This window comes from Saimiri boliviensis, chromosome 6 (assembly GCF_048565385.1).
Source record: "Saimiri boliviensis isolate mSaiBol1 chromosome 6, mSaiBol1.pri, whole genome shotgun sequence".
NCBI classification, from domain to species: Eukaryota; Metazoa; Chordata; class Mammalia; order Primates; family Cebidae; genus Saimiri; species Saimiri boliviensis.
The window spans coordinates 104,191,525-104,217,082 of record NC_133454.1 but is presented as its reverse complement, the minus strand read 5'-3'; the positions used below and the strand labels follow the sequence as shown (position 1 = coordinate 104,217,082).

Here is a 25,558-nt window from a genome sequence, read left to right as displayed (position 1 = left end):
GTGACATTTTTGTATTAAAACATGATTTATTTCATAAAATAATGATGAGATAATTAGAGAGTGATTTTGTTTTCGTTGTTCTCATCTGATCAAATAAAAGCAGATGACTCAACATCAGGAGTCCACACTTTTTGGGTTTTGTTTCGTTTTTGTTTTTGTTTTTCATTATTTTACTGGTCCATAATATCGAAGCCTGGGAATGGTAGTATTATATTAATCAGTTTCAGTTGGCTGCCTCCACTTCCTCCCCAACTCAACTCTTCTCAACACTTTTTTTTTTTTTAGACAGAGTCTTGAACTGTTGCCCAGGCTGAAGTGTGGTGGCATAATCAGAGCTCACTGCAACCTCAACTTCCTGGGTTCAACTTATCTTCCTACCTCAGGCTTCTGGGTAGCTGGCACTACAGGTGTGCACCACTATGCCCAGCTAATTTGTGTGTTTTTTTGTAGAGAAGGGGTTTCACCATGTTGCCCAAGCTGGTCTTGAGCTCCAGGACTCAAGTGATCCTCCTACCTCAGCCTCCCCAAGTGCAAGGATTACAGGCATTAGCTAACATGTCCAGCCTCGACCCTAATTTACAAACCCAGCTTCTACTCTCACCATTCAAGTGAAACCACTCTTTCAATGGTGTCCAAATCTGGGACCTCTTCCCTCTAGCCTGCATCTGATAGCCTAGATCAGGTCCTGGTTACACTCAGACAGACCACGGCGTCCAAAGTGGACGCTAATCCAAGGCTTTCCAAACAGAGCCATGAGCAAGGGAAAGGCTTCTCAGTACCTATGTCCAAAGTCCAAACCCAGAGCCTTCAGTGGAGTCTCTGTGGCCTCATCACTACCCCATCCACCAAAGCAGGACTGTGGAGTTGGAAAAGCCCAGGATTCACAGCCTTGCTCTCACCCAAGTCCCAGAAAGTTGTTCAATGTCTCTGAACCTCAGTCTCCTACTGGATCAAATCATGATCACGACAGTCTTGCCCTCACATGGATCTTGAGGGGATTCAAAAAAATCAAGTGAGTAAAGCACTTTCCCCAGTGGCTGGGACACAGTAAGCACCAAATAACGGGAATATGGTTAGTAGCAGGAGTGTTCCTAGTAGACAATGCCCTCTTTCCAGTTTTATCTTCCATTGCTCCTTAAGACTCCAGCAAACTTGTAAGGTTTATGGCTTCCCAAATATACTGCGTAGTTTCTCACCTCTGGGACCCAGCCCATGCCATCCGGGAATTCCATCATGTCAAGGTCTGCCTTCCCAATCCTTATTTATTCATTGCTGCTGGAAGAAATGTGGACCTCCTCTAACTCCAGCAACATTAGGTCTACATCACTCTTTTGTCACTTTTATCACTCTTGTGCCACTCACCACATTACTATACAACACCTTACTTGGAGACCTATGTGCACATTTTCCCTCTCCTCATAAATTCCTAATTACTTAAGGTCAGGAGAAAGCTCTGCACATCCAGCCATCCCTACTATATTGATTTACAAGTAAGTGAACAATAAGCAATTGTTTTAAAAAGCCAGTGACAATAATCTCAAACAGGTCATCTAAAAATAGATGGTAAGCAGATACAGAGTGGAGAACTTTAATGCCCAGTGTTGAATTTCTTCCCAGGTCAAAGGCCAGCAATGTTTATATGTGGGTATGTATGTTACAGCAACAACACAAGTTGGGTCTAGGTCCTGCTGCTTTCTGCAAAGAAAGTCAATGACTGAGATGATGATTATTGCCAAGGAAGAAGGCTTTAATTGGGTGCTGAAGCTGAGGAGACTGGAGTTCAGTCTCAAATCAATCTCCCTGAATGACTAAAACTAGAGGTGTTAGGGAAGAAATGTAACAATGCAGGAAAAAAAAAAAAAAAAAAAAAAAAACATGGAACCGGGAGGGGCAAGGAAGCAATCATGATGAATGAGGTGTCTGGCATCTAACCATCCAGATGCAACAATCTGGCGAGTTTCAGTTCTTTGATACTTTTTTTTAAAGAGGCCCAAATATTATTCCCAGAGGAAGGAACACACATGAAAAAAAAAAAAAAATCTAAGTTTCAAGCTTTAAGACCAAAAGGGTCAATTTCTATGTTTACCCAGAAAAACTATCTATGGGACTATGGTTGGTTTCATATACATGCACAGACACAAATATGTTCATCCCAAAATCTCAGGCAATGGACCATAATTAAAAATGTAATCCAACGGTATTTAAATCCATCGTCCTTGTGGCCTGGCCTTCCTCCCTCCACAGTTGTGACTGACTGTCACCATATAACTCTACTTTGTTCTCCATCTACATCAACATCTACATCTTTGTACTTCTGATCTCTGTGTTGTTCTGATTATGTCTTCTTCTGGTATGCCTACTTCTAGTTTAGTCTTTACCACATTATTTCCATATCTTCACTCAGATCACCAATTCCAAGTGGCACTGTGATTTATTTTGCAAAGCCAGTCTTCTTTCCCTCCCTTTTGTTCCCCACCCATGTTGGGTTCTAAATCCACTAAATGTCCTTTTCATGGTGTCCTATGTATGCTAACAGCTTAAGTCTACAGATAATTTATTTTCATTCTGCTTTCATCTTCCATCTCTCAAATAAACAAAAAGTATTTAAACAGGAAAGGGAACAGTCGGTGTGTCCTCCTCTAAATATACTTAGAGAAAGGGCATTTCTATTTCAAAATCTTTGAAGCTCTTTAGTCTACCGTATGCACTCATTAAACTGGAGGTGCTCCAGAGAACCCAGGAAACTTAATGAACCTCCCAGACCCAAGCTGTTCATACCCTTTTGAAGTCAGTGCAAACCAGCGTATGGAAAATGATCATCAGCCATGTAGTCCTGATGATGGCCCCACAAGCGGGTATACCTTCTTCAACCCAAAATTTAGGATGAAAAAGATACTTTCTGTAGATGCAAAAAGAGACTGAGATAAACTATTTGAACTAGCATTAAAACTAAAATATACCTGGAATTCTAAAGACTCTGCTTCCAGAATCTCACCTTAGCACTAACCCTGCATTATGTCCTAGGTTATGAAAGAGAATACCCCTAGAACTTGGAGACAAGCTCAAGTTCAAACTCCAAAAACGTCAGGATTTATAATCAACAAAAAGAGAAAAAGGTTATTAAATACATTTCAAAAAGACCAAGAAGACAGAGGGAAGAACATTTCAAGGAGGAGGAAAAATGCGAAGAATAATTTTTTTAAAGTCAATGTGAAAATAAGGAGTCACAAAAGCCTAACTTCAAGTTTATGATTCGTAATCAAAAATTTTCAGATTATTTTCAGGTGGATCAACAGTACTTATCTCTGTTTCAAGACCACAAACGGCCAGGCGCAGTGGCTCACATCTATAATCCCAGAACTTTGGGAGGCCGAGGCAGCTCAATCACGAGGTCAGGAGTTTGAGACCAAACTAGCCAATATAGTGAAACCCCATCTCTACTAAAAATACAAAAAATTAACTGGGCGTAGTGGCAGGTGCCTGTAACCCCAGCTACTTGGGAGGCTGAGGCAGGAGAATCACTTGAACCCAGGAGTCCTAGGTTGCAGTGAGCTGAGATTGCACCACTGCACTCCAGCCCAGGCAACAGAGTGAGATTCCATCTCAAAAAAAAAAAAAAAAATTACAGACAGGATCACAGTAGTGTGCCTGGTTTAAAATATCCACATTGCACATTTTAAAATAACTAAAAGAGTATAGTTAGGATAAATGCTTGAGGGAATGGATACCCCATTCTCCATGATGTGATAATGATGCATTGCATGCCTGTATCAAAAAACATCTCACGTACCCTGTAAATATGCACCTACTCTGTACTCACAAAAATTTAAAATTTCAAAAAATTTTAAATATTCTCATTACTCTTAGAGTAAAATTCAAAAGCTTTACATAGCCTGCTATACAAACCAAACCACACATGAGAAGTCACTAAATAGAAACTCATTCATGCATTCAACAAGCATTTACTAAGTTCCCACTCAGTGCCAGCACTGGGCTAGGCACTGGGGATTTGAGATAAATGACACTCCCAGCCCTCAATCCTAGTCTCAGTATGGACTGGTAACTATGTGGTGAGTGCTCCTGCAGAGCCAGCATGGGCTAAGTACCCTGCATTCATGATCTTGTCTACTCTCCCCAAGAATGCCATGAGGCTAGTTTAAACCTTATCCTCCTTTTACAGGTAAAGAACTCATTGAGGCAGAGCAGCTCTGCAACTGGCCTATTATCACACAGCCAGGACTTGAACTCAGACCATTTGGTTCAAGAGCCCACCTTCTGAACCATCACTCTCTCACACCTGCACTGGAAGCAGAGCCTAGAAAGTGGATGCCCACTGCTTGGCTTATCTTCTCCCAGCGGCATACCCTGGATGAGTGGTTCCAGCAGTCACAGAGTGAGACACCCTCCAGGAAGGAGGAGGACATGGCTCCAGTTCACTGCCTTCTATAAGCTGAGCCACAGAGGCACCAAAATCCACACAAATGGTAAACATTCTGATCTCCAGCAGAATGAGACCTTATCACCCAGCTCTACGGTCCAGAACTAGGGCCTGGACATTCATGCCATGGCAACTGTACAACAACCACCTCTTGACTGTCTGAATGGCCCTGGGGTTCCCTATCCATATCCACCTCAGCAGGGGATGAAGGAGCAGGCCTGGCCACAGCCCACCGCTCCCCTGACTAGTCATCAGGGGCAGGCAGATTAAAGCCACAGCAAGCCACCACCTTGCACCTTGAAGAAACAAATTTAAAACTCTAAATTCCAAATGTTGGAAGAAAGGTGGAGAAACAGATGCTCTCATAAACCACTAATCAGAGCATAAATGGGTCAGACCATTTTATAGAGAAGTTGACAATATCTACTCAGGTTGAAAACATGCAAATCCTTTGATCAGCAATTCTACTTCAAGAGTATTATTACAGAGAAAGTCCTGCTATTACGCACAAAAATTTTCACTACTGTGGCTAGCCATGGTTATCTAAATATCTTGTTAAGAGAAGAATGTGCAAACTGTAGTACATTTATACAATAGGATATTCTACAGCAGTTAAACTATATCTATGTGTGGCGATGTGGATAGAACTCAAAATTATAAGGGAGATGGAACTCAAAACTATAAAGGTAAACGGAAAAAGCCAGCTGCAGAAGTATAGACCATTTGATAGCACCTATGTTCGCTTTAAAATCCTATGCAAGGGATATAAATGCACATCAGCAGTGAAAGATTAAAAACAGAGAAAGAAAGTATATATGCAAATTTGAGGATAGTGATGACCTCTGGGGCAAGAGAGAGCAATGGGATGAGGCAAAATCTTTGACACTATCTGTAATACATTTTTCTTTTTTTGGTGAGGAACAGAGTCTCGCTCTGTCACCCAAGCTGGAGCTGAGTGGTGAAATTTCAGCTCACTGCAACCTCCGCCTCCTGGCTTCAAGCAATTCTTATGTCCCAGCCTCCGAAGTAGCTAGAGACTACAGTTGTGGCCCCACCATGCAGGACTAATATTTTTCTGCATATTTTTAGTAGAGACGGGGTTTCACCATGTTGGCCAGGCTAGTCTCAAACTCCTGGCTTCAAGTGATCCACTTGCCTCAGGCTCCCAAAGTGCTGGGATTACATGCATGAGCCACCACACCCATCCATATTTTTCTTTTAAAAGGAAAGCCTGAATTATAATAACATATATTAAAAATCTGATAAATCTATGTGATAGGTACACTAGTGTTTGTTATATTATTCTCAGACCTTTTATGCTATTTGGAAGATTCCAAAATTTACAGTAATTAAAAATATGTTTTTATTTATTATTTTTATTTTATTTATAATTTTTAATATTTAAGATATTAAATGCTGTATTTAATATATTAAAGCACCCAAGTTACTCTTATAATCATCTAGGCTTAATAACCATTCAAGTATAGGGAACAAGCATAAATAAATTGCAATACCATGTGTTAAGTTCAACATGAACAAATACAAATTAGAGGCGGACATTAAGAAGTCAGAGATTATTTCTCTGATTGGGAGTGGAAAATGGGAGGACACTTTTCTAGAGAAGGAGACTCACTAGCCAGGTTTCAAAGGGTAAACAGCAGGAAACTTTCTGTGAGACGCAGTCTGCAAACACATATCCTTAATTAATAGTAAGACCAGAGAGCAAACAAGAGCACACACTACATACAGCTGCGCTGAGCTGTAGGGGAAAGTCTGAGCTGGGAAACAGAATTCCTTATCCATCAAACCGAAAAGCCAACAAGAACCAGGGATCACTGTGATACTGACAGCATCTTGATTTGTGTCACTTCAGCCCTGTGTCAAGGCCTGGGTACCTGGAGGCCCAACACTGGGAGGGGCAGGGGATGGAGGGTCCAGTAACGGCACAGCCTTCTTGCAAAGTGTCCAGGAGGGTCTGCAAACTAGATGAGAGGAGCTCACGCATGCGCATGTGAATCAAGGTCTGGGGTGGTTGTTACTGTGTACTCAAATACTATGGTTTTCAGCCTTTTTTCCACCCGCGACGTAACACCCTCCATCAATCTCAGTGAGGGAGGGGAGGGTGGCTTCCTCCTCCCCAACCCTTGACTATCAGTACTGTAAAATGTAGAGGGTAGTTAACTGAAAGCAAGAGGTGGATGAAGAAGTTGGAAGCAAAGAAGGTCCAAGACTGGGCAACAACAGTCTTTGAAACAAAAAGAAATAGTAACACCCATGACCAGACCAGGCACCCAGGAGTCCCAGTGGAGCCTATGGGAAGAGGAAGGCCCTCAAGAATTGACATACACCAGACTTCGAGGTGACTGACACCAGATCTCTAGCTTTTAGTGAGTGGGGACTACTATGGCCAGACTGGTCTAAATGCAGAAAAATAAAGAAATGACAGGCTGGGCACCAAGCACCATGGGGCAATCTGTACCTCACACATATACACGCTACAAATTGGAATCATCTGTTTTGTAAGAATTTTCTTTCCATGGAAGAATCATTCTACAGCAGCACTGCCCACTAGAACTTTCCGCAATGACAGAAATGCTCTACGTCTGTGCGTCTAATAGGGTCCCAACAGCCACATGGGGCTACCGAGCATTTGAAAATAAGCTGGATGTGACTAAGAAACTGAATTTTTAAATTTTATTTAAACTTAAGTAATTTAAGTTTAAGTAGCCCAAGTGGCTAGTAGCTACCTTACTGGGGAACACAGGTCAGATCGGTGACACATTCTAACTGGCTGCATAATATTTGAGTATACTGACACGATAACTCTCCCCTACTAGTGAGCATTTTGTTAGTCTCCAGTGTTTCTCCACTATAAATGATACTGTCACAAATACAGGTATCCTCATTGCCAAACTTTTGTACACATTGCAAACTATTTCATCGGGTTAAAGTACTAGAAATGGAATCGTGGAGTCAATGAGAAACTTTTGTTTTTAGGCTTTTTCTACATATAGAATCACCCACTTAAAATAACACAGATGTGTACAGCATTTCACTTTTTTCTTTTCTTCTTCTTCTTCTTTTTTTTTTTTTTTTTTTTTTTTTTTTGAGACAAGGTCTCACTCTGTCACCCAGGCTGGAGTGCCATGGGGCAATCTCAGCTCAATGCAACCTCTGTCTCCTGGGTTCAACCAATTCTCCTGTCTCAGCCTCCCAAGCCACTCAGACTGCATGTGCACACCACTATACCTGGCTAATTTTTGTATTTTTAGTAGAGACGGGGTTTCACCATGTTGCCCAGACTGGTCTCAAACTCCTGAGCTCAAGTGATCCACCCGCCTCAGCCTCTCAAAGTGCTGGGATTACAGGTGTGAGCCACCATACCCAGCCCAGTTTACGTTTTAACTAGCTGTTTTTACATACTACATGATTCTAACTGGATTCTAAAGACTATCAGGTAAAAGTAGAGGAGTCAGGTAATATGATCTCCTAAGTATAGACAAGGATACAAGCCATAAGGCAGCATGTTGCTGGCTTGGGTGGGTCAGATGATTTTTACAGCCAACATGAATACACAGAATACAATCAGCACTCTGTGATGGGACACTCCCTGTACTCATAGATAGCGGAACACGGGAAAATGCTTATGCTATATTCATGAGTGAAAAAGGCAGGACAAGAAATCGCATTCTATGTATGATCAAAACTATATAAAATCAAAAATAAACAAATAAACCAATGTGTTAAAAATATTGAGGTGAGGGCTCACACCTGTAATCCCAGCACTCTGGGAGGCCAAGGCGGGCAAATCACGAGGATAGGAGATTGAGACCATCCTGGCCAATATGGTGAAACCCCGTCTCTACTAAAAACACAAAAAAATGTGCTGGGCGTGGTGGTGGCACATGCCTGTGGTCCCAGCTACTCAGGAGGCTGAGGCAGAAGAATCGCTTGAACCCAGGAGGTGGAGGTTGCAGTGAGCTGAGATTGTGCCACTGCTCTCCAGCCTGGTGACAGAGCAAGACTCCATCTAAAAAAAAAAAAAAAAAAAAAAAAATCCTTAGGCGATACACTGTATGTTATGTTTTTCTACGTTTTGTCCAGGTTTTCATAATAAATCTATTACTAATCAATAACATTTAGTGACCAATTATACATAAAGTTAAGTGCTTTACATGCATTATCTTATTTAAAATATTTCTACATGGTAAGGACTATTACTATATCTATTAATAGAGAAAGATGTGATGGATTGAAAAAGTTTAAGAAACTTAGCCAAAGTCAAGGCAAGGAGCTGGAATCTGAACACAGATTGACTCACTCTAAAGCCTGTATTCTTAGTCACTATATCAATGCCTCTCAAACTTTAATATGCACACATATCATTTGGGGATCTCGTTAAAATGCAGATTCTGATTTGGGTGATGCTGATGCTGTTGGTCTGTTGACCACAGTAGGAGCAGCAAAGCTCTACAAAATAATCCATATGGTACAATTTGAAAAGAGAAAATCCACTATACTTAACCAGGAAAATGTTTTCTAATAATTTTTTTGAATGTTATTTTTAGAGATGGAGTCTTGCAATGTTGCCCAGTCTGGTCTCCACTCCTGGCCTCAAGCAATCCTCCTGTCTCAGTCTCCCGAGTAGCTGGAATTACAGGCATGAGTCACCATGCCCAGCTCTGTTATTGAATAATTTAAATATTGTGAATGCTTAATAATATATAATACCAAAAATACATTTTCTTTAGTTTCTCAGTAAACTTCAAGTCCTCTTTCCAACCACATGAGGTGCTCTAAGTTGCTCTTGTAAATTCCCACCAGCAGACACCCATTGGGTATCCACTGGTGTCAGACTCACTAAGCCCAACTCAAAGTTAATCAACCTTCTCATCTCATTAGCAGGAATGATTTTATCCCCATAGCTTCCATTAGTGAGCACTTCTGCAGATCCAGGGAGCAGGTGTGTGGAGCAAAGGATCCTAGGAGGTCCCCAGGGAACTGGTCAGTCCCACCCAGGAACTGGTCGGTCCCACCCACCACCACTGCACATACTACCCAGTCCTCAGCACCAGATGAGCACTTCCCCATTCCCATAGACTTTACTTAAAAACAACAGAACGATGTATTCTCCAAATATTTTAACCTTCAAAAATTTGGCAAGCGCTAGCTAATTTTATACTTGAAGAACCTTGAATACGCTTTCATTATGTTCATTACATTCTTCATGTCTTTTTATGTGGGTATGATCAGATATTTGTTGTTTAATGAACCTTTTGCCATTTGTTGTAACCCTGTTTACTTCAATGCTTAGTGGTATGAAATTACTTATCTGATACCGTAAAAGTAGTCTTTACATAATGGATTTTATTTCCTTAAATTTTCACTCTGTTTATATCTCCTGATTTTTACTATATGTCCTAAAATGAGCAAATAGGTGATTTCTACTTTTTTTTTTTTTTTCTTTTTGAGACTGAGTCTTGCTCTGTCGCCCAGGCTGGAGTGCAATGGCACAATCTCGGTTCACTGCAACCTCTTCCTCCCAGGTTCAAGTGATTCTCCTGCCTCAGCCTCCCGAGTAGCTGGGACTACAGGTGCACACCTCCATGGCCAGCTAATTTTTTTGTATTTTTTGTAGAGACGAGGTTTTGCTATGTTGCCCAGGCTGTCTCAAACTCCTGAGTTTAGGTGATCCGCCTGCATCAACCTCTCAAAATGCTAGGATAACAAGCGTGAGCCACCATGCCTTGGCGGTGATTTCTTTTAATAAGAGTTAGTAACATTTTGCTTTACATTTAGTCTTTACTTGATGTATTTATACCTATAGTCTTCCGTTTTCCTTTAATGTTATATTTACTGATGTGCTTCCTTCCTGGAATCATTTGCATGGTTTGACCAGAAAACTTTTATTTTCTTTTAAACTAGGCCAACTCTTCCTTACTATTTAATGTGTTTAATACTGGTTTGTTGTTGTTGTTGTTGTTGGTGGTGGTGGTGGTGGTGGTGGTGGTGGTGGTGGTGGTGTTTGACATAGTCTCATTCTGTCACCCAGGCTGGAGTGCAGTGGCATGATCTCAGCTCACTGCAACCTCCACCTCCCAGATTCAAGCAAATCTCATGCCTCAGCCTCCCGAGTAGCTGGGATTACAGGCATGTGCCACCATGCCTGGCTAATTTTTATATTTTTAATAGAGACAGAGTTTTACCATTCTGGCCAGGCTGGTCTGAAAGCCCTGCCCTCAAGTGATCCCCATGCCTCAGCCTCCCAATGTACTAAGATTACAGATGTGAGCCATCTCACCCAGCCAAATACTGATATTTTATAAAACGGACCTGCTTTCATTTCTTTCTTCTTGGTGACCTCTCCTACTTGTTAAGTAAACTATGTAAACTCCCTTCAAATGGAATTAAGATGCATAGCAGTTTTCATTAGCCTGTCAGAAACCCCTTTGATACGTCACATGCTAGTCTCATAATGTATCTAATTCATCACTTGATTTAAAATTGCTATAATCCATTGCCCTCTCAAGGCCTCTTTCTCTTCATCTTTATAAGCAAAAGGAGTCTCTTGTAAAGATATTTCCAAGTCTTTGAAGATCAGTGAGACTGTTCTAAACTCTAGAGAGACAGAAACAATTTTTCACCAAAGAGTAAAGTTAGTTTGGCCAGGTAAATTTCATTCACCGTGGCTTAGTCTGACTCCCAACTTGATCTCCTTTTCAAAGTCATAGTCATGACTTTAATGATCCCCTCCATTCCCTCTTGTAGGTAACTTAGAGGAAACCCTACTGTGTCCCTGACACTGTGCTAAGCATGGAATCCGTTTCTGGAGTATAATAGCAAATGAGATAAACATCAAAAACACAATAGACCCCATCCCACCTCATGGAGCTTTAGTCACACAAGAAAACAGAAGAATTCTTTTTTTTCTGTTCAGGATTGTTACCAAGTCACATTTTACGGATACTTTCAAAAGATGTTGATGTTGCCCTTCAATTCTGGGAAGTGTTCCTTTCTCTGAATATATATATTCACATTTTTTATCATCTCTGATTGTTCTGGTATGTTTATTATTCAAAAACTGAACCTTATATTTTTGACATCTGTTAGCTTTTCTTGTATTGTCTTTATCATTTACTTGAAAACATAAATGAACTCTGGGTATGCTGAGTCTTTACCCTACTATATCACCACTGCCCTTCATAGGATCCACCAATGTTTATTGTTTCACTATAACATTTACAAGATTAGTTCTATCTTTCATTAATACCAAATATTCTTAATGTAAAAGTCATTCTTTTTGACTTTCTCTCTTTTATAGAAGTAAGGATCAACTCATTCCAATCCTGCTGCTCCCCAGGTTCCTGCCCGCTGGGCTCACTTGCCAGTATCATATTTTTTAATCAAACTTATGCCAATGTTTTTATCAATCAGTTTTTGAAACACTTTATTTAGTTCTGTTCTGGTTTCTCTTAGCATTAACTAATTTTTACAGCTTTAACTCTGATGAACTACCCTGTGTTGCTAACAACTCTTCCCTTCCCCAAACTCCCCGTTTTATTTTCATAATTAAAAAAAAAAAACAAGTTAAATTTAGAACTTTCCAAATCAATCAAGAGGCTTTTCTGAACTGACTGTGGAACTACAAGTGTGACCAGGGCTCATTTTTCAGCCATGTCCAATTAATTTAATGACGCCTGGAGAACACTGCTCTGATTCAAGGCTAAAGCTGAAGGAAAATGTTCCAGTAATGCCATCAAAGAGGACACACTTCTGACATTCCACAAGCCAAACTCACTGGGCCTTATAATAATGAGAAGGGATTTTTAATGCAATAAAATTAAACACCCCTTATGCTTTCACTTCTCTGTGCCAACAAACACATAAGTGTCCCACTGCCACCTGGAACACTGGCACCTTGGGTTTGCAAGTCTTTTAAATCAAGTTATTCATAAATTTCACATACTTGCAGCACCCAGATGCCCAAGGCCTGTTCCAGAGTAAGCTAAAGGGCCTGCCCTCCCTCCTTGTGGCCACTCTCCAGGACAGAGACAACACCGTCTGCACACTGTGCTATTTGTCTGTTAAAAATCACAGTTGGATTTGGGTACCAGCGAATTCACCCAATTTATCACCAGTCTCTTTATATTACAATGACTCATTAAAAGGAGAGTCTGGTTCTCGGGCCTCTGGAAAGAGCTTGGGAGTGAGTTTAAAATCCTGGGGTTCACTCTGCTCTGCATGTAGTTGTTAACACTTTACAGACCTGCGGCATTACTTTCTCACAAGGCACCACTGCCTACTTTGTCACAAGAGCCCCTCAGTTTGAAGCAACAAGATGGGGTCAATTATTACTAGTTTCTTTCTTGAGCGACACATTAAAATTTCAGCTTCCACAATAAAGAACATCAATCTCTAGTTCAGGAAACATTCTCTCATACATGGACCATATAAGCTTAAGTTCAGGGTCAGAAAGTACTTTTAAAAATACTTTCTCTTTTGATATGAGGTATTATCATCGGTACTATAGCTTTGTCTAGAAAATCTATTTCCAGACTTTTTGAACAGTGGGCCCTTCTACTTGGCACCCAGCGCTATTTGAGGGAAGTGCTGGGGAAAAAGAAATTGCTTTTGGTTGGTATTCTAACAAAATATTCCCATAAAAGGGGAAAAACTGTCTCTACCATTAATATATTCAAAGGCAAGTCTCATGGTGCTGAAATAATTTGTTTATTCTTATTTTTGTTTCTTTTAATTGAGTCTCTGCAAAAGCTAATTTAAACACCTAGACTGTTACACGCTCCACACAGGAGAATAGCAGAACAACAGTTTCTATCTGCCAAAGACAGGCCATTTGAGTGAAATTAACTTGAGATGCTCCTCATTCCAATGGCTCTCTAACAAATCATTCTATCCAACATGATAAGCATGGAGTCAATACTGACATCCCTATGCGATGCAGGAGTTCTCCAGCACAAGGTGGATGGTGCACTTATCATCTCTGACACATACAGACTTAGATTTCTTCTCCTAACACATAAAGACTGAGATTTCTACTCCATACCTAAAGCAGCAGAGACAGTGGTTAAGAGGCCAGGTCTAAGTCACGCAGACCCACGTGCCAATTCTGAAACTACCTCTTACTGGTCAAGGTTTAGGAAAGTCACTTAACCTTTTAGTTTCCTCATGTATAAAATGGCAGAGCATTCTACGTACCTGAATAAACTGCTCTGCAAATGAAGTAAGATCCACCGGCAGAGAAAGCATTCAATAAATTATAGTATGCACACATGCTGGAAAGCTGTTTTTAAAAGAATGGGTAGATAGGTAAGAGCTGAAAGAAAGATGGCCAAGAAGACACATTTATTCGATAGTGTAACATCGCCGACATCAGGATGTACCTAATGGCCAACTACATCTTCTAAAAGCACAGGGTGGGCAGAAGCTGTGATTTATTGGTCACTGGCAGTGCCTGGGTAAACCTGGTCACAGCTGTTCATATATCGTCACTTCTGCCGAGTTATGTGCATGGCTGGTGCTGCAAAGGTTGAACTGACCTACGATTTAGAATGTCCTTTAAAAGAGGATGCAAATACATCTGGCATTGAAATGAAAAATTATACACATTTGTGTATACACAAAGAGGTAGGAAAACAACGTGGATTTGATAATAGTGAAGCCAATATCTATCACCACAAGAAATTACTATAATTCCATATTTTCTGGCGGAGCAAGAGCCAAGCGCTTTAAGAGACTTGAAAGAGGAAAACACAACTGAAGCTGTATCAGCTGTGCTTCTGCGATAGCAGCAAAAGGGGTGTCTGTTCAAGAGTTGAGCAGAGCAAGGGAAGGTGAGGGAAACTGCCAAACTGCTTGGGAATAACTGAAATGTCTAAACAACAGGAGACAGATGTGACCCATTTACATGGCTCAAAGTAGAACTGATGAAATATAGTAGTTGAGTTTAAAAGCCAGCCAAAAAACTACAGATAGAGACAAGCGGGAGCTCATTAAATTATGTCTGTGTGTGTGTGTGCATGTATATAAATATAAATCCATGTTAAAGCTAAATTGATATATACCGGACAATTCACAGTAGTTACTTAAGGGAGGGCAGAGAAGTGGGAAAGGAAGATGAAGGAAGACTTTAATGTTTTATTATTGCCATTACTTCTGATTTGTTTGAATTTTGTATCGTAGCATGTACTCAGTCTGTGTATTATTTTTGCAGTGTTTTTAAATCAAGAAGTTTACAACAAAATAAGAAACATACAGTGCTTGCTACCCTGCCAGACAGAGTAAACCTTCAATGAACGGGAACCATTCTCACTCTTCTAGATACCACAGAGAAAAAGTATCATAGACATTTAACATATGATCCCATTTTCTCAAGGAGTTTTCATTCTAGTAGAATTTAGAAGGTAAGGGAGGTTTTATGTATACAGTATATATATATACATACATATATATATATATATATATATATATATATATGTATATATATAGTGTATACACACACACATGCACATACATATATACTGTGTATGACCATAAGGTAAAAAAGGCTATTGTCCAAAAGCCACAGAAGACACTTCTAGCTCAAACCTCAGAAGCCTAGAACTAGAAAAAGTCTCAGAGCACCAATACACGTACAGCAACATTTTATCTGGAAAGCTAAAGAGGCAAGCTAGGACATGTGTCATCACCTCTGAAACCTGTTCAAGAGTGACACATTGATTAAATATCCCTGAAGATGCAGTACCCATGCTTGTCTGGACACTGTAACATCTGCACAGCTCTGTGTTCCCATCAAGGTCCAAGATCCATCAGGACATCTCCTGTTTGGATAGCTTCAAAGACAAAGAAAATGACATCTGCACATGTGGAAAGCCAGAGCTCCTCACTAGAGAAGGCTTTTCCAAGAGGGCAAGGTTTGAGATCAATGGGCCTGAACTGAGATAATGTGCACTTCTCCCCAGGAAGCCATCACCCTCCTCTGTGTGCCACCTCACATCCTGTGAATTCATGCCCAAAAGAAGACAGCCACAGATAAGTTATGTGGCTAGTCTTAAGGAAGGTGGAAGTACAATTCTCCAGGAAGGTTTGGAACAGAGCAAAGAAAAACGACAACTGGAAGAAAAAGTGTCTTAAAGGAACTGAAGTGTTATAAAGCCACACAGAGCAACAAAGAGACTTTAGAGAAAAAAGTGTAAGATGAAAACGTCTAAAAACACACACGCACACAGCTTGCCGCTGGTACAGATGACTTTCCCAAGCACCTGCAGAATGACTCAAGTTGTAAAGCCTTTTGATGGCAAGGGAGAAGGAATTAGGGGGAGGGAAAGGGGAGCCCGGAAGAACAATACCTACTCTGTGGCGTGGAGGAAGGGAAACTTCCAGGGTTAGGATTTCAACACAAGACTTCCAAGGCAAACTGGCAGCTTGTGCTCCTGAGGCCCTCAGGGCTGGTGAACCTCCCAGGTTTAACATTCAGGGAACCAAGTGGCTTTTGGTGTCAGCTGTCACCTGCCTGTCACCTGCTTTCTCTGCATATGTCTCTCCCCAAGGAAACCACGTATAGAAAATTCCAGAAGTTTTAACTCTGGCACAAGAGGAAAGCAGAAGGGAAAGGGTCAGTGCTGAGGGCATTTCTGGTTAAGAATGGGTTTTTCCATGGAACTGTGTGGCAACAAAACATAAATCCAAAGCCTAAAGGCCCTTGGGAGCAAGATGGCATCTTGCCCCTGCATCCAGAAGACACACGTAGGAAGCACAGTGATAATGCTCAATGTGTGGCAAGGATGTTTGCTCAGGCTAGACCAGGGATTCTCAAGTAGGGGCAACGTGGCAATGTCTGAAGGCATTTTTGGCTGTCACCACTGGGAGTGAAGAGGAAGCCAATACTGGCATGAAGAACTAGTTATGCTGCGGTGACCATCCTGCAATGCGCAGGACAGCTCCCACAACAAAGAACTATCCAGGCCAAGGTGTGATTGGTACCTCGGCTGAGAAACCCCACCCGAGACTAAACCCATCTCTGCAACCACCTCCAAGCCCTAAGAATCATACCTCAAATAAACTTTTGCTATCTGCCTGACCACGCAGTCACTCGGTCACAAAAGTCCACGTACTATGCTAAGCTATATTAAACATCAAGCCAATGACGTGACGAGCAAATATGGCAGACCGAAAGTACCTGACTGCTCTCCCAGCAAAGATCTTCAAGGTACTCCTTAGCATCCAAGTGAGATTCTTTCACAACAATAGAAGAAGGCAGTTACATCCATATGCACATGCACACACACGTGGGCATGCACACACACACACACACACACACACACACACGAGCAGCCCACTTAAAAATCTCTGGTTGTCAGGTAGAAGCACTGATAAAACAACAACAATAAAACCGCATGGTTTGAACAGCCAAAGCATTTCCTAAATATTCCAATGACAGAAAGAGGAAAAGAAAACAAACAAGAAAACCCAACAACCAAAAATAGATTCGTCCCTGGGACAATCCTAAACCTGAAAACAGCTGCATCACACCAAGGCTTGTCCATGGTGTAAAGTATCTTATTTTTTAATTCTAATATACAATAAATATATTTTAAGGGAGGGGGGATATGAATTTAGAGCTCAAAAAATGAAAACAAACCCCCATGTAACTACAATTCAGGTCAAGAAATCAAACCCTAGCTGGTACCATCTCCCCACCTAGAGTGTTCGTCACTCATCCACACACACAGCAAAATGACCAGTTATTCTGAAAAAGTTTCATCTTCACATAAGGATTGAGATGTATTTTACGTACTTACCATAAACACCAAAGTATCCTGCAGAGAAAGCTGATGTCTCTGCTGAATAAATCCTGGGCAGTGACCACAAAGTGAACAGATTTCGGGACGGGGAGCATTCATGGAAACAATCTCAAGGACTGTGTCAATTCACAAGAGCATTGTGGAGGAAAGGCATGGAAGTATGGTGCAGGAAGCCTGTAAACAGAGTGGGAACAGCCCACGTTGGGGGCGAGGAGAAACTTCAGTCGGACTCTAGGCTTCAGCCTTTATTGTGGTACCCTGGTGTTATTGATCTCTCCTGAACCGTACAATGATTTCCTGTCACATGATATCCTTGGCAGGTTTCAATGAGATTATGTGCTTAAAGCAATGAGCAAAGCATCTCACACACAGGAGATGCTTCACTAATAGTGGGTTCCCCCTCTTCCGTTTGCCCACATAAACAGGCAAGGTTGTAAAGGCCAATTTTTTAAATTAAGGCAGTCTTACTCTGGAGTGCAGTAGCGCCGTCTTGGCTCGCTGCAACCTCAGCTTCCTAGGTTCAAGTGATTTTCCCACCTCAGCCTCCAAGTAGCTGGAAGTATAAGTGCGCATCACCACGCTTGGCTAATTTTTGTATTTTTAGTAGAGACAAGGGTTGCACCATTTTGGCCAAGCTGGTCTCAAACTCCTGACCTCAAGTGATCCACTCACCTTGGCCTCCCAAAGTGCTGGGATTACAGGTATGAGCCACAGCACCTGGCTTAAGGCAATTCTTTATTATGAAATTACTTTATTATAAGTGTTCTTAAACTCCAAATTCTCTAAACTGCTTTACAAAGGTGATAATACAGTCCAATTTCCACTTATCCTGCAGACTGGCTGAAAAGTGTCTAAACCACTCTTCAGGGCCCAGAATTTATCATCCCACCCTCTTCTGCTCATACCTCTCTCCCTCCCCCACTTATCCCACAGTAAATGGCCTAAGTAGGTTGTCAGGAAAAAACATCTCACACCCCAGTAGGGAGCCTTAGTCGCATCTCTTTGAAGATGAAAAGCAACAAGTCGTCTTTATTTATACCCTAGTGTACAAGGCCTCTTCCAGGCTCCATCTTTCCGAATTGAGCTGTGCTGAGCTGTGCACAGCTACTCGGCTAGTTAAAAACAATAAAGCCCACCCCTCACATCATTAAGCAGATCTTTCCAGTAGAAAAGGTCAACACTCTCACTCCTGGGAGTACACACGGGAAAAATCGAGGCTTTTCACTGATAGAGAATGTCAGGAAGTCTAAGCAAAGGTCAGTCCTAGAGGAGGTGAGAAGATAGACCATCGTCCAGCATGGCGGCCTTTAGAAACTTCTCAAGCCATACACACTGAAACCCACTAGCTCCACCCACATGCAGGAAAACTGGAGATCAGATGACATGACTTGGGCTGAGTCTGTCTCACAGGATACATTAAAAAATAGCGATGCTGAAAATCAATGCTTCACTTCCCTAACACAAATAAAAACAAAGGAAGAAAAAAATACACAAGAGGGTGTCTGAGAAGGTTCCGAAATAATAAAGGCCTCCAAGCTGCTCTTGGAATATCAGTGGGCTTCTAGCGCCAGAAAGACCCAGGACTCTAACTAGGGTTCAACCTTGACCCCAAGATTCTTTCATAGACTATCAGATAGAGACAGAAACTCAAAGTCGTGGCTTGTACAGTCTCTTGTTTTATCAATTTCCCAGAAGAGGATGGAAGCATAGGCCATGGGATGGAAGGGTAGGGTCTCTGATCTGTCTGTGAAACCCAAACTGAACAAAACAGGCTTTTCTCTTTCTTGGTTTATTGTTGTTGTTGTTCATTTGTTTCTTTGTTCTGAGACAGAGTCTGGCTCTTCTTGCCCAGGCTGGAGTGCAGTGGCATGATCTTGGCTCACAGCAACCTCTGCCTCCTGGGTTCAAGCAATTCTCCTGCCTTAGCCTCCAGAGTAGCTGGGATTACAGCTGTGTGTCACTATACCTGGCTAATTTTGTTGTTTTGTTTGGTTTTGCTTTTTTGAGACAGAGTCTCACTTCATCACCAGGCACCAAGCTGGAGTGCACTGGCGCGAACTCGGCTCACTGCAACCTCCGCCTCCCAGGTTCAAGCAATTCTCTTGCCTGAGCCTCCTGAGTAGCTGGGACTACAGGCGCACACCACCACACCCAGCTAATTTTTTTGTATTTTTAGTAGAGGCGGGATTTCTCCATGTTAGTCAGGCTGGTCTTGAACTCCTGACCTTAGATAATCCGCCTGCCTCAGCCACCCAAAGTGCTGGGATTACAGGCGTGAGCCACCATGGCCGGCTCTACAAACAGGCTTTTCTTATGGGCTGGAAGACCAGAGGCATCTGGTTGACATTGTAAAAATGACCAGCCCCGTTTCTGGCAACACTTGGAATCCATGCTAAAAAGATGATGTTTAATGTAACATGAAAGATGCGTATACTCCAACCTGCCTAGAAGTTTCTAAGGCAGCAACTGTAAAGGTAATTCGAAGCCCACAGATAATTTAAAATGTTGGGAACCATCCTGACCACAGAAAACCCACTAGGGACAGTTGAGCTCTTCGTCCCCCACCCCTCTGCTCCCCACTAAAACTATTTTATTTATTTTAGACCTATTTTAGATGTACATACACATATTAAATAGCCACTGCTGACCAGAAAGGGACAATATTAACTTTGCAACTATTTTTACAGAGATGGAAACTCAACTCAAAGCAACCCAGTACCAACTGGGAGATGCAATAAATAGCAGTTTCCATTTGGCCACAGTGGATCTCCCAGGACACACACAAGAGCCAGCTTCCATTCTGTCCTTCTCAGGTACTATCAGAGGAAACACCACAGCTACACAAATTGAATTTGTGAATCCAAACAGGTCTTCATGTCTGCAGACATCCTGGAAATCGACCTGCTCTAACAGCCTCCAAACAATCCACATCTGCTCCAGGCTGCCCAATGTCCTGTGGGAACTCTGTCCCCAGCTGGCCTAATAGGGCACTCTCACCCAGACCTGGTTAAAAATCTACAGCAGGCTGGGTGCAGTGGCTCACGCCTGTAACCCCAGCACTTTGGAAGGCCGAGGTGGGTGGATCACGAGGTCAAGAGATCCAGACCAATCTGGTCAACATGGTGAAACCCGTCTCTACTAAAAATACAAAAAATTAGCTGGGCATGGTGGCGCGTGCCTGTAATCCCAGCTACTCAGGAGGCTGAGGCAGGAGAATTGCCTGAACCCAGGAGGCGGAGGTTGCGGTAAGCCAAGATGGCGCCATTGCACTCCAGCCTGGGTAACAAGAGCGAAACTCCTTCTCAAGCAAAAAAAAATAAGTAAATAAAAAAATCTACAGCAGCCATCAGAAGGCCTTGCCCCTCCCTAGAAGTCCAGCCCCTCCCCGGAAGCCCAGCAAACCCACAAGCATCTAAATGGGTGTCAGGAGCGTGAAGATGACATCGTGGGTCTGAGAGCAGTAAAGTGGTCTGCCCAGTGGACTGTGAGGATGCTCAGGACCAGGGACATCAAGGAAGAGGGTAGATTTCCCTTTAACGTATTCATATCTCCAAGGGACAACTCAGAATGAAATGACTCTCAACTTAGCAAACCCACACATCACCAAAGATACTTCGACAGGCAAGCTGCTAGAAGCACTTGGCAAAACCGGGCACCTATTAGACATGCGGATGGCACAAACGCCAGGCAGGCAAGAGTCTACTGAAGAAAGTTCACTGGGCCCTGTCACCCACATTCTGGGCATCAGATGCCCAGAAATAAACATCAAGGGGCCAAGGGCGGGGCTGTCCAGACCAGGAGGGACAGCTGACAGCTGTGGACAGTGGGCAGGGGCAGAGGAGGAAGGGCTCCCAGGCCGGAATTCGGAGCGTGCCCACATCAGCAGAAAAGTTCCTGGGAACGGCACACTGTCTGGAGGGGAGGGAGGCTTGCTGCGGTCCAGGCCCTGGGATGCACTCTTGGTGGTGATGCCAGGTTCAAAGGGCTGCCGGATGAAGCCCCATGTCCTCTCCCAGCGCCCCTCACCAGTCAGGGCGCCCATCGCTGGGCAAGTGAGGGTGGTCGGACATCTTAAATGAAGCTTCCGTTCCCAGGATCAGTGGGAAAAATGAGCAATTCCCAGGTCTGGCCCTGCTGCAACTCACTTTACCCAAACCAAACAGTCCCAGAAAGGAATGAAAGGAAGCGGTTTGCTACTCCTTCCGTGGGGCAGGTAGGGAAACTGAGGCGTGGAGTGCATGCCAGAGACTCAGGAAGAGGCCCCGAGGAAGCTAACGCAGCCGTGGGCGCCCGGACGTCTGGGAAGAGTGGGAAGAGGAGATCAGGGAAGAGTTCTCTCCTCTCCTCTCCCGCCCAGCTACGCCCAATGGGGCTGCCGGGCTCCCCAGACCCGGGCTGCACACAGAGCCCCGCCCGCGCACGCAACACAACACGGCCAGGCGCGCACGCCCACACAATAGGACAGCGCGCACCCCGCTGCGGCCCCTCGGCAGGGTCCCGGCCAGCCCGGCGCCGGGGTCCGCCCTCCGTGCACACAAACGCCCACAGAGCGGCCCCCGCCCCGGGAGGGGACTTAAACGCACCCTACCACCATGTACCGCGACCCCGCACCCCGTGCCCCACGGGAAGTTCGCCGGCCGCCCCACTCACCCGCCGCACTGCTCAGCAGCAGGCACAGCGGCCCCAGCAGCCACATGGCACGGCAGCCGCTCCCACTGCCCGGCGCCGTCGCTGCCCCCGCGGCCTCGGCGCTGACCCCGCCCCTCGCCGCGCCGGCCACGCCCCCCACCCGTCCCTCCTCCCGCGCGCCGGCCCGCCCCGGCTTCACTAAGTTTTGCCAGCGCCTGCACAAGTTTCAACAGCCAAATTGACCAAGCAGAAGAAAGGATATCAGAGGTCAAAGATCAACTCAATGAAATAAAACGAGAAGGCAAGAATAGAGAAAAAAGGGTAAAAAGGAATGAACAAAGTCTCCAAGAAATGTGGGACTATGTGAAAAGACCCAATCTACATTTGATAAGTGTACCTGAATGTGACGAAGAGAATGAATCCAAGCTGGAAAATACTCTTCAGGATATTATCCAGGAAAACTTCCCCAACCTAGCAAGGCAGGCCAATATTCAAGTCCAGGAAATACGAAGAACACCACAAAGATATTCCTCAAGAAGAGCAACACCAAGGCACATAATCGTCAGATTCACCAGGGTTGAAATAAAGGAGAAAATGCTAAGGGCAGCCAGAGAGAAATGTCGGGCTACCCTCAAAGGGAAACCCATCAGACTCACAGCAGATCTCTCAGCAGAAACCCTACAAGCCAGAAGAGAGTGGGGGCCAATATTCAACATCCTTAAGGAAAAGAACTTTCAACCCAGAATCTCCTATCCAGCCAAACTAAGCTGGAAAAATAATTTTTCCTTCACATAAGTGAAGGAAAAATAAAATCCTTTAGAACAAGCAAGTACTCAGAGATTTCATCACTACCAGACCTGCTTTACAAGAGCTCCTGAAAGAGGATCTACACATATAAAGGAACAACCAGTACCAGCCACTCCAAAAACATACCAAATGATAAAAAGCATCAACACAATCAAGAACCTCCATCAATTAACAAACAAAACAGCCAGCTAGCATCAAAATGGCAGTATCAAATTCACACATAACAATATTATCCCTAAATGTAAATGGACTAAATGCCCCAATCAAAAGACACAGACTGGCAAATTGGATAAAAAGCCGAAACCCATCAGTGTGCTGTATCCAGGAAACTCATGTCACATGCAAGGATACACAAAGGCTCAACATAAAGGAATGGAGGAAGATTTACAAAGCAAATGGAGAGCAAAAAAAAAAAAAAAATCAGGAGTTGCAATTCTCATCTCTGATAAAATAGACTTTAAAGCAACAAAGATCAAAAGAGACAAAGAAGGACATTACATAATGATAAGAGGATCACTGCAACAAGAAGAGCTAACGTTCCTAAATATATACACATCCAATACAGGAGAACCCAGATACATAAGGCAAGTTCTGAATGACTTACAAAGAGACTTAGACTCCCACACAATAATAGTGAGAGACATTAACACCCATTGTCATTCTTCGCAGCACCACATCACACCTACTCTAAAATTGACCACATAATTGGAAGCAAATCACTTCTCAGCAAATGCAAAAGGACAGAAATCATAAGTCTCTCAGACCACAGTGCAATCAAGTTAGAACTCAGAATTCAGAAACTAACTCAGAACCACACAGCCTCATGAAAACTGAACAACTTGTTCTTGAATGTTGACTGGATAAACAATGAAATGAAGGCAGAAATAAAGACATTCTTTGAAACCAACGAGAATGAAGACAAAACATACCAGAATCTCTGGGACACATTTAAAGCAGTCTCTAGAGGAAAATATATAGCAGTAAGTGCCCACACGAGAAGCAAGTAGAGATCTAAAATTGACATCCTATCGTCAAAATTGAAAGAGTTAGAGGAGCAAGATTAAAAAAAAAAAAAAACTCGAAACCTAGCAGAAGACAAGAAATAGCTAAGATCAGAGCAGAACTGAAGGAGATAGAGACACAAAAAAACCCTTCAAAAAATCAATAAATCCAGGAGCTGGTTTTTCGAAAAGATCAACAAAATAGAAAGACCACTAGCCAGATTAATAAAAAAAGAAAAGAGAGAATAACCAAATTGATGCAATAAAAAACGATAAAGGGGATATCACCACAGATTCCACAGAAATTCAAACCATCATCAGAGATTATTACAAACAACTCTATGCACATAAACTAGTAAACCTGGAAGAAATGGATACATACCTGGGCCCTTTTCTCCTCCCAAGCCTAAACCAGAAATAAGTTGAAACCCTGAATAGACCAATAACAAGGTCTGAAGTTGAGGCAGCAATTAAGAGCCTACCACCAAAAAAAAGCCCAGGTCCAGATGGATTCACAGCCGAATTCTACCAGACATACAAAGAGGAGCTGGTACCATTCCATCTGAAACTATTCCAAATAATCCAAAAAGAAGGAATCCTTCCCAGATCATTTTATGAGACCAACATCATCCTGATAGCAAAACCAGGCAGAGACTCAACAAGAAAAGAAAACTTCAGGCCAATATCCATGATGAACATAGACCCAAAAATCTTCAATAAAATACTGGCAAGCTGATTGCAACAGCACATCAAAAAGTTTATCCACCATGATCAAGTAGGCTTCATCCCAGGCATGCAAGGCTGATTCAATATATGCAAGTCGATAAACGTAATTCACCACACAAACAAAACCAAAGACAAAAACCACTTGATTATCTCAATTGATGCAGAGAAGGCTTTTGATAAAATTCAACAGCTCTTTATGCTAAAAACCCTCAATAAACTAGGTATTGACAGAACGTATCTCAAAATAACAAAAGCTGTTTACGACAAACCAACAGCCAATATCATACTGAATGGGTAAAAACTGGAAGCATTCCTTTTAAAATCTGGCACTAGACAAGGATGCCCTCTCTCACCACTCCTATTCAATATAGTACTGGAAGTTCTAGCCAGAGCAATCAGGCAAGAAAAAGAAATAAAGGGTATTCAAATAGGAAAAGAGGAAGTCAAATTGTCTCTAGTTGCAGACGACATGATTGTATATCTAGAAGACCCTATCGTCTCAGCCTTAAACTTCATATGGAACCAAAAGAGAGCCTGCATAGCCAAGTCAATTCTAAGCAAAAAGAACAAAGCGGGAGGCATCACACTACCAGACTTCAAACTATACTACAAGGCTACAGTAATCAAAACAGCATGGTACTGGTACCAAAACAGAGATATAGACCAATGGAACAGAACAGAGGCCTCGGAGGCAACACAACATATCTACAACCATCCGATCTTTGACAAACCTGACAAAAACAAGCAATGGGGGAAGGATTCCCTGTTTAATAAATGGTGTTGGGACAACGGGCTAGCCATGTGCAGAAAGCAGAAACTGGACCCCATCCTGACACCTTACACTAAAATTAACTCCAGATGGATTAAAGACTTAAACATAAGACCTAACACCATAAAAACCCTAGAAGAAAATCTAGGCAAAACCATTCAGGACATAGGCGTAGGCAAGGACTTCATGACCAAAATATCAAAAGCATTGGCAACATAAGCCAAAATAGACAAATGGGACCTAATCAAACTCCACAGCTTCTGCACGGCAAAAGAAACAGTCATTAGGGTGAATTGGCAACCAACAGAATGGGAAAAAATTTTGCAGTCTACCCATCTGACAAAGGACTGATATCCAGAATTTACAA

At 42.7% G+C, this 25,558-nt stretch overlaps 1 protein-coding gene across 2 annotated transcripts in view; it reads right to left on the bottom strand.

The window, feature by feature from the left end:
• The window catches only part of LDLRAD3 (low density lipoprotein receptor class A domain containing 3), a 289,197-nt gene extending 267,202 nt beyond the window's left edge, over positions 1-21,995 (bottom strand). The window contains exon 1 of one of the 2 annotated variants that reach the window (XM_039470544.2): positions 21,910-21,995. In XM_039470544.2, coding sequence (XP_039326478.1) covers positions 21,910-21,955 — 46 coding nt within the window. In that variant the 5' untranslated portion in view covers positions 21,956-21,995. Of the gene's footprint in view, positions 1-17,256; positions 20,571-21,909 lie in introns of those variants that run through there. The other variant, XM_074401310.1, reaches the window with a different exon arrangement.
• Between the last annotated feature and the right edge of the window lie 3,563 nt (positions 21,996-25,558).